General features: G+C 30.2%; 1 protein-coding gene and 1 pseudogene across 2 annotated transcripts; one reads left to right on the forward strand and one right to left on the reverse strand.

The window, feature by feature from the left end:
• Positions 1–9602, reverse strand: part of LOC102590698 (germacrene C synthase-like) — an 11993-nt pseudogene that overhangs the window by 2004 nt on the left and 387 nt on the right.
• On the forward strand, positions 6151–7511 carry LOC102596594 (glycine-rich cell wall structural protein-like). 2 transcript variants are annotated; one of them, XM_015314133.1, is made up of 3 exons: positions 6151–6315; positions 7025–7150; positions 7196–7511. In XM_015314133.1, the coding sequence occupies exons 1-3, from the start codon at positions 6198–6200 to the stop codon at positions 7357–7359; spliced, it is 408 nt and encodes a 135-aa protein (XP_015169619.1). In that variant the 5' UTR covers positions 6151–6197; the 3' UTR covers positions 7360–7511. The 2 variants fall into 2 exon arrangements, with proteins under 2 accessions (XP_015169619.1, XP_015169620.1); XM_015314134.1 differs by having other exon boundaries at positions 7025–7141; positions 7187–7511.

Here is a 9602-nt window from a genome sequence, read left to right on the forward strand (position 1 = left end):
AAATCCTAGATTCCCCTTTTACTGATTTAAACGTAGATGTAGGGCGTGAGTATAAACTAGTCCAACACTATGATAGCCTTACATACTTGAATAAAACAAGGTTCTTGAAGAATCTTGAAGAAGAACTTGATTAGAAGCCTTGAAACCCTAGCTTGAAGGTAAACAATCAAGAAGACCTTTCTTGAGATTCTCGAGTTAGTTTCTTAAAATCTCTATAGCCAAAAATTATGATTTTCATGAGTGAAGATGAAAATCTGATTGTTTTGAGCTTTTTATTAGTTCAAGAAATTCGTTGATGGTTTTCTTGGAGGTAAAAAGACAAAAACGATTATTTTCAATATTTTCCCGTCGGCTAATTCGTAACAGCACTGTATAGGTTACTAAAATAGTCATAACTTTTTACTCAGATATTGGATTGACATGAAACTAGTGGGGTTAGAAAGTAGATTCAATTACCTTTAATTGGATAGGTTATGACTCACGTAACTCTTAATATTCTAAGAGATACGGTCGTTTAAAGTTGACCTAAGCAAAATTTTACTTCAAAACTTAATGAAACTTCAAGAACACTTATCAAGAACTCATCAAGAACTCTAATCTTTAAATTTCATGAACGAAATTACGCTAAATAAATCATGATTGGTGTGTGGGTGAAAGAACCCAACACTATGGAAGCTTACATACCTTAATGGATTGAATCCTCGGCGAAATTCCCAAGCAATTCCTTACGACGACGAAGAATCTAGCTTTTTCCTCCTTTTCTCTTTTCTTGCGTTCCTCCTCCAAAACCCTAGCTCTATTTGGTAAATGTCTAAATTGATCTAATTCAGTTTAGACCCCTTATTAATTACCAAAAACGATTTAAAATAAGGGTAAGGAAAAGACCAAACTACCCTTTAAAATCCGGATTGGACATTTCCTTAATCCAACAGCCCAATTTCCAAAGGGCATATCTTACTCCTACGAAATCGGAATCGCGCAAACTTGGCGGCGTTGGAAAGATAGTTCCAAGAACTTTCCAACCATATCTATAATTACTCCTAACTCATCCTGAGCTAGGAGTTATGATCATTTGAAAATGACAAAAACTCAACTTTTCTTGCTTACAATTTTCCAGATTTCCCTTGAACGTTCCAAAAACGAAAATTTCCAGATTTAAACTACATTCTAATTATTTCTAGATGCGGGATGTTACAGATTTCACTAATTATCACATGACTTTTGTTTTATCGTGTACCAAATTCACTAAATTATTTTTCCATGGTAATTATATTTTCTTCATACGTTCACACCGACAAGTAAAAGTGAAAATGTATTTTTGAAACACTGGACAAATAAAAATGAATAGAGTGAGAGTAATTATTTTACATAGATTAATTAATGAGGATGAGTTATCAAGCAAGCTTAATTACCTCAACTTTTGCATAGTAGGCCCGGTCTGCTTTACCTTCTTTTTTCAATTCATCTTCTATTTCATTTATAATTTGCTATTTCATACAATTTTTCCTAATAATATACCACAGAATTTAACATGGGCCGGGTTCAAACTCTTATTATAATAATGTTTTTTTAATGCGTCATAATTCAATATCAACATTAATTTAGGAGATTTATGAAATTATTTTATCGCGGAATTGAATCCACTATGACCATAGTTTGTATTATCGATCATAGAAATTATCACAAAACAAATTAATCCTTTGATTTCTCCATACACTCATATTGTGTGTATATTTACTTTTATATGTATACCATAAATATAAATAAGAGGACGCTAGTTAATATATGCTAACGAGCTAATTAACAGTAGTACTCTTATGAATAAATCCGACTCAATAATAATTTTCGAGTTTAGTGGTTGGTTGGTTGGTGAGCATAATTAATTAATACATTTTTTTGTGATAAGCAGAACTAACAAACAAGACGTTTTGTCAACACAATTGGTAAGTGTCTGTTTGACATTTTCCACAAGCATTTATTCGTCGGCATTAATAAAACTGTATGTATGTGGCTATTAGAGCCTGTTATCTTTTCATATATATATATATATATACTAGATAATGTTGCCCGTGCTATGCACGGGACCAATAATATAAATGGTGTGTTTTGGGGCTAATAATCGAGTTTTTGAAGCAATTGTTTGCGTGGATAAAGGAATAAATTTTTTTATCACAAACCTGTACTTTCTTTGACGCTATTTAAGGCATAATAAGACAACCCACATACAACATTTTTGAAATATTTTATGTTGTCAATTATCATGATTTATAGTATTTTTACGATAGATTCACTTCAAGAATCAGTGGAATTTTTTGTATTTTTTTTCAAAACATATTTTATATTGTCAATTATCATGATTTATAGTATTTTTACGATAGATTCACTTCAAGAATCAGTGGAATTTTTTGTATTTTTTTTCAAAACATATTTTATATTGTCAATTATCATGATTTATAGTATTTTTACGATAGATTCACTTCAAGAATCAGTGGAATTTTTTGTATTTTTTTTCAAAACATATTTTATATTGTCAATTATCATGATTTATAGTATTTTTACGATAGATTCACTTCAAGAATCAGTGGAATTTTTTGTATTTTTTTTCAAAACATATTTTATATTGTCAATTATCATGATTTATAGTATTTTTACGATAGATTCACTTCAAGAATCAGTGGAATTTTTTGTATTTTTTTTCAAAACATATTTTATATTGTCAATTATCATGATTTATAGTATTTTTACGCAATTTTTAAATATAAAAAAAAATAAGACAAATAAATTAAAATGGACCCAATATATGTTATTTTTGTTGTGAAATTTGGAGAGTCGTCCAAATTTTCATATATTTTTTAAAAATGTTTTAAGTTATTAATTATTGTGATTTATAATATTTTTATGTAACTTTTAAATAACGTACATTACTGGTCACTTTGTCCTAATTTATGTGATATGGATAAAATTACAAAATTAACCCTTTTAAAATGTCTTTCAGATATTTTAAGTTGTTAATTATTATTATTTATAATACTTTTTTGGTAATTTTAAAATGATATGTGTTATTTTTTCTGTCCCAATATATGTGAGCCTGATAGAATTCTGAGAGTCAACGTATTTTATTATATAGCTTTTTAAAATATTTTAAAATTGGTAATTATTGTAATTTTTAATGCTTTTTAAGTCATTTGTAAATGATATATGTGCCAGATCAGTCGATTTTTTTATATGTTTTCTTAAAAATATATTTGAAGTTATTAAATTGTTGTGATTTATAGTATTTTTGCGTTAGTTTTGAATAATATAGGTTACTCATATTTCAATTCACGTGAATAATAATAAATATTTTCAGTTGTTAATTTATTGTGAATTCTAGAAATTTTGACGTTATTTTCAAATAGTACATGTTACTTATTCTATTCCAATTAGTCAACCAAATTCCATATATGATTTAAAAATATTTTTAATTGCTAATTATTGTGATTTATAGCATCTTTTATGTAACTTTTAATAATATATAATTTGTTCAAATTCATATGACAATGATAAGATTTCAAGAGTCAACGCAATAAAAATTTAAATTTTTTAAAAAGTTGTACCTCTAATATATTTTGTAGCTAAAATATACTCTCTCCGTCCACTTGTATTTGTCATGTTGCGCTTTTTGAAAGTCCATTTGACTAATTTTCAAAGTTAAATCAGATTGTATTAATGTATTTTTAGAAAAAAATTTAAATATGCAAAATCTATACAAAAAGTACTATAAATCGTAATTTTTTGCCTATGATTATGATGAAAAAACACATTGTAAAATATTAGTTAAAATTCTTATAGTTTGACTCTAAAAAGGAAATCATAACAATTAAAAGTGCATAGAGAGAGTAATAAATAGGTAATTAAATTTCAAGAAGTTTAAAATAAAAGGTTGAAAAAAAGAATTAGATAGACAACATTTATTGAAAATTGAAAACATATAAATAATAAATGGGCCCAAATGAGGTCAAACTTTTTGGCTTAAATTGTCCAATAATATAAATTTTAAAGGTACAACCATAAAAGAAGAATGTACAACACTAGCAAGCACATATCATCCAACATTTGTCATGTGCTAAGTAGTAGTTATCCCCACTTATTATATATAATAATATATATACATAATTTTATGTTAAAAATATGTTTGATACGATAAAAAAATATTATTTCAAAAATATTTATAATATAATCAGACAAACACTCTGAGGTTGGAAGAGGGATGGATGAAGGCGAGGGGGATGGGGGGGGGGGGTGTTGAGAGCCTGTCGGAGCATGGGTTTCGAGAGGAGGTGTGGTGCATGGTAGGATAGGGACGTAGAGACGAGGGTGAACTAGAGAGACAATCAAGTTAGAATAACACTAATGTAAAATTTATTTTTTCCATCATGTATACCATTTTTAGAGAATACAAGTCACTTACTTTTTTTTAATAAAATATTTTTAGAAAATTTTGACAATGAAGAAACACAAAAGAGTCACATGACTATGTTTATTTCAATGCAATATATTATATTCATTTTTGTATGATATAAATCCAATAAAACATCAACATTTAATATACCATTTCCCCACAAGAGCCGTCGACTACTTTGCTAACAAAAAGATTTTGGTGATCTTATAATGTGTCCAAAATGGATAATGAACCCACATAAATTCGTATAGGGGTGTGCAAAAATCGATTTAACCAATAAACTGAACCAAAAAAAACACTATTGGTTTATTGATATTGGGTTATTGGGCTAACGGTTTTTAAACGGTTTTGCAAAAAATTTTATTGGGTTATTGGTTCGGTTTCCGGTTTGATAATTTTTGTTAATGGTTAAACCGATAACCCAATAAGACTATACTAAATTTATTAGTCTTATTGTTAATGGTTAAACGATTGTTACTTTCACACTTTTTCCTTTGAATGTGTCTAGTGTCTAAACTTGCAAGAAAAATGATTGTTACTTTTATGATTATTACTTTCATGCCAAATGCTGGAAAAATCATATGGTTTATTTGAAAATTTTCTTATCGTGTATATAATATATATGAGTATTTTCTTATTGGTTAAACCGAAAACCGAACCGTTAAGTACCATAAACCGATTAACCAAAAACCGATAAGAAATATGTTATTGGTTTGGTTATCAGTTTGAAGTATTTACAAACCGAAAACCGATAAACCGAACCAATAACACCTAAAACCGAACCGAACCGAACCGACCGATGCTTGGTTATCGGTTTGAAGTATTTACAAACCGAAAACCGATAAATCGAACCAATAACACCTAAACCGAACCGAACTGATCGATGCGCACCACTAAATACGTACGGTTGAGAAATATAATGTTTTGTAGTTTTGAAGGTCTGATTGGATTTAATCATTGAAATTTATTGAGATTTTGATATTAATAGGTTGAACGTCAAATTTAATTTCGTGTTCATCTATCAGAAACTTTCGGATAATATATTCTAAAATTAAAACATAATTTATATTAAAATCACAATAATCTGTCCGATAAATTTGTAGCGAGACAAGTCTTTATCTATCGATCCAAATTTAAAGATATCAAATTAGACTTTTTATGTAGATAAATATGTATCAGTTTGTTACATGTACGTTTAACTTAAATATAATGCAACAAATTATATATAGTACTTGTCATGTGTATGAACTCAAATGTGAAATCTTCACTAAATTTCTTCAGCTGCCGACTGAATATTGGTCCACACATTAATTCCATAAATGCATGTTCCCGCTCTAGGGGCGGATCTAGAGTATCGAGCGTGAATTTTCAGAAACGTAATAATTTTTACATAAATCTTCTATTTATATTAAAAAATCTATTAATTATATATAAAATATTTGTTGAAAATCTAATAACAAAATAAGTTCTTAGTTCAATGGTAGAAACGAAACCTACTTAAGTTTTCAGTGAGGGTTTAATACTTTAATTCCTCTTGGGTACTTATATTAAAGTCCTCTTTTAAAATAAAAAATAAAAAATTGAGATCGTTAAAAGCCCATAAACTTTAAATTCTGAATTTGCTTCTGTCCGCTACATCCAAATAATACTCTCTTCAATCATTTTATCCATTCAAATCTTTCTATAAATAGAACCCAACAATCTCTCAATTTCATCATCCTTTAATTAATTCAAATATCATAAGGGAAACAAAAAAATGGGTTCCAAGGCATTTCTGATTCTTGGCCTTTTTTTGGCCATATTTGTAATGATAAGTTCTGAGGTTTTAGCTAGGGAGTTGGCTGAGACTTCCACCACTACTTCTGAAGAGGATTGTAAGTCTATCCATTCAGTATAATATATTTTTATAATTTATTTCGAAAATATTGAGTTCAGATGAATATTTCTACTTGTGCTCTAGATGCTAGCTTGACCAATTATTCTTACTAATTGTTCAATTTATATAATTAGTTTTACATTTTGCATGTATATTACGATAACAATAATAACATATTCAGTGTAATGTCATAAAGGATATGGGAAGGTGGTATGTACACAACTATACTCTTATCATGTGAAGATAGAAAAGTTGTTTAATTCGATCCATTCTCGACTCAAGTAAAACATAAGGTAGTCCATGCTGAACCTAATGAAATTTTGCATATATATTACTATATAGTATATTTTAACCTTCTGAACTTTGACGAGAAATCTCCATATAAGTTATGGATTACAGAACTTTATAATGCAGAGTTGGTATTAAACAAAAATGTTCCCTCCGTTTTAATTTATTTGTTTGGTTTTGACGTATGCAGATTTTAAAAAAAAGTAACGAGAATTTTTGAATCTTATGATTTAGAATTTTTGAATCTTCTGATATTAAACATACCACGTGGAAAAGCTAAAATAAGGAGTTGCCAAAGAAGGAAAGTCTCATTTTTTTTTAGGCATAAAAAATAGTAAGAAAAATAAATCGGAAATAATATTTTTTGAAAAAAAAAAACCAAGTTAAGAATAACATTCTTGTTTACGTAATTGATGCAGCCAAGAAATCCAGTAACAAAAATGAAGTACATGAAGCCGAATATGGCGGGTACCCTGGTGGTGGCGGTGGCGGTGGATACCCTGGCGGCGGCCGTGGTGGTGGTGGTGGTGGATACCCTGGCGGTGGTGGTGGCAGCCGTGGTGGTGGTGGTTGTGGATCCCCTGGCGGTGGCCATGGTGGTGGTGGTGGCGGCCGTGGTGGTGGTGGATACCCTGGCGGTGGTGGTGGCGGTGGTGGAGGCCATGGTGGTGGTAGATACTCAGGCGGTGGTGGACGTGGTGGTGGCGGCGGCCACGGTGGACGTGGTGGTGGCGGCAGGAAGTGTTGTTCCTAGATACAAAGGTGAATGAATAGTAATATATAAGTATCACCTTGTACTAATTAGTGGCAAGATGTAGTAGTAATATTCTTGCTGCTTTAAATTTGGAGCTTATTGTAAGAATTATTATCAAGAAATAAAAGCCATCATGTAATGTTTGTTAATTATGCTATGGTATGATAATACTTTCCTTTGGCTGGGTTTGAGAGAGAGAGCGTGAGATAGTTGGTCTAATAACTAGTCCAACTTCCTTGTATCTGAAAGCGATGACAGGATGTTAGGTCTAGTAAGGAGACTTTTTGGATAATTTACTTCCACGAATAGATTGTTAGGCTAAGAAGAATAGGTTGGGATTGATCCCACCTTTGAAAGAGTGGTTTTGCTCTGTCAATACGGTGTTTTACTTTTGGGCGGAATTCTCACTTTATATAATTATTTAAATTTATAATTTCATATTATTATAATTTGTTCGACTAACCGTTCACTATTATTATCAATATCAAGTATCAATATACACCAATAGTGTAAATTTGCTTATATTTTTCTCTTCGATTTCCATGGAACTCATCACATTTATTATGAAACATACGTATAATATCCAAAACTATGTAAATTCAGATTAGGCAAAATTGAGGGCATTTATTATTCCACGATTTTATGAAATGTTTTGAATTATTGATTATTGTAGCTCTTTTTTGAAAAACTAATTATAGTAGTATGACTTATAATACTTGGTATTTGGGTCAAAACATGTGATTTTAAAAAAAAAATTGAAAAAATCAATATTTGTCTGAATTCACAAAAAAAATTCGAGGCACCAATTCCATGGCACTAATGTCACATCTGCATGAAATTATACAAAAAATAAATAGTTTGATTCTTACACGTGATCAAATTACCGCCACATAAAATGTAACGAAGGGAATAACATTGTTATACTTTACCTCTCTATTGCATTTGTGAAAAGCTCAAGTTCATCAAATGTTGCATAAGCATCAAATGTATCATCAACAATGCTAATGATGGCAATTATTTTTCCTGTCATTATTCTTGCACGACTCTGTTGAGGCTCAAAATGCAATCCAACTGCTCCAAAATAACACTCCACCAATCTGTCTCTTGCATATGAAAATTTATTTGCAACATCGATATTTTTCCACCATCTATAGTATAAAATATCAAATATATATTAATTAGGGATTAGTTACGTAAGAACCATAATTATGAGATTGAAGAGGGTATAAGAGTACTAATCTTTACCTTGTAAGTTCGCTAAGCTCTCTTTGGTACACCTTTTGCAAAATATTGAAATCCAATTTCGCAAATTTCAAAAGTAAATTGTTACGTGATTCATCGTTCTCATACATATATATGTTTTTCCTTGCTAACAATCTTGGTAGATTTGTATGAATGGGCTGGTTTAAGGCTTCACTAACTTGGGCCTTGACTGAGTTGCCCAATTTAGGGGCCATGGACTCCAGATGAGTGACGGTAAAAGTTAGAGCTTCTTCAAGAATTTCCTCTCCGTGTACTCTTAGATGTGTTGCTTCGTATAGACTTAATAATCCTTGCACATCTTTAGTAAGAGTTTCCTTGAATATTCCGTCATGATTGGTGAATTTTTTGAAGACATCTGATTTCACATCATAATATAATTATATCAAAGAAATTAATAAAGAGCCACACAAAATAGGAATAAATTAGTTACCAGAAGACATGTAATGTCTTTGTTGTCTCACTAGTCGAAATTGAAGAGCAACAACGTATAGATCGTCATCATTTTTTAGACTCTTCAAAAATGTTCTGAATGGATGTTTCGATGTCATTTTTGAAATGATATGCCACTCCCAATCGTTGGATTGTGTCAATCAAAACAAGTTTTTGTGTACTATTATTAGGTGACTCAACTAACATTTGCCTTACTTTTTCTTTCAACTCTTCATGTTCATGTTTTTCTTTGCTACTAATTTCCTGCACCAAATGTTAAGTGTTATTATTTGACATAGAGTAATACCTCCATTATATAATTTAATCATAGGGATTAGGGAAAATAATTATTGCCTGTTTATGCAACATTTGATTGACTGTATAAGAAAAGGTTTGTAAATGGATACACTACCAATATAATTGCCCTATTAATTAGGTCAATTTAGCTAGGCGTTTGGACATGAATTATATTAATGTTATTTGAGAAATAATAATTAGTATTTGAAGATGAAGTTTGTTGACACCCAATTTTGACCTTCCCCGATAAGAAT

The sequence above is a fragment of the Solanum tuberosum genome, unplaced genomic scaffold (genome assembly GCF_000226075.1).
Source record: "Solanum tuberosum cultivar DM 1-3 516 R44 unplaced genomic scaffold, SolTub_3.0 scf00280, whole genome shotgun sequence".
NCBI classification, from domain to species: Eukaryota; Viridiplantae; Streptophyta; class Magnoliopsida; order Solanales; family Solanaceae; genus Solanum; species Solanum tuberosum.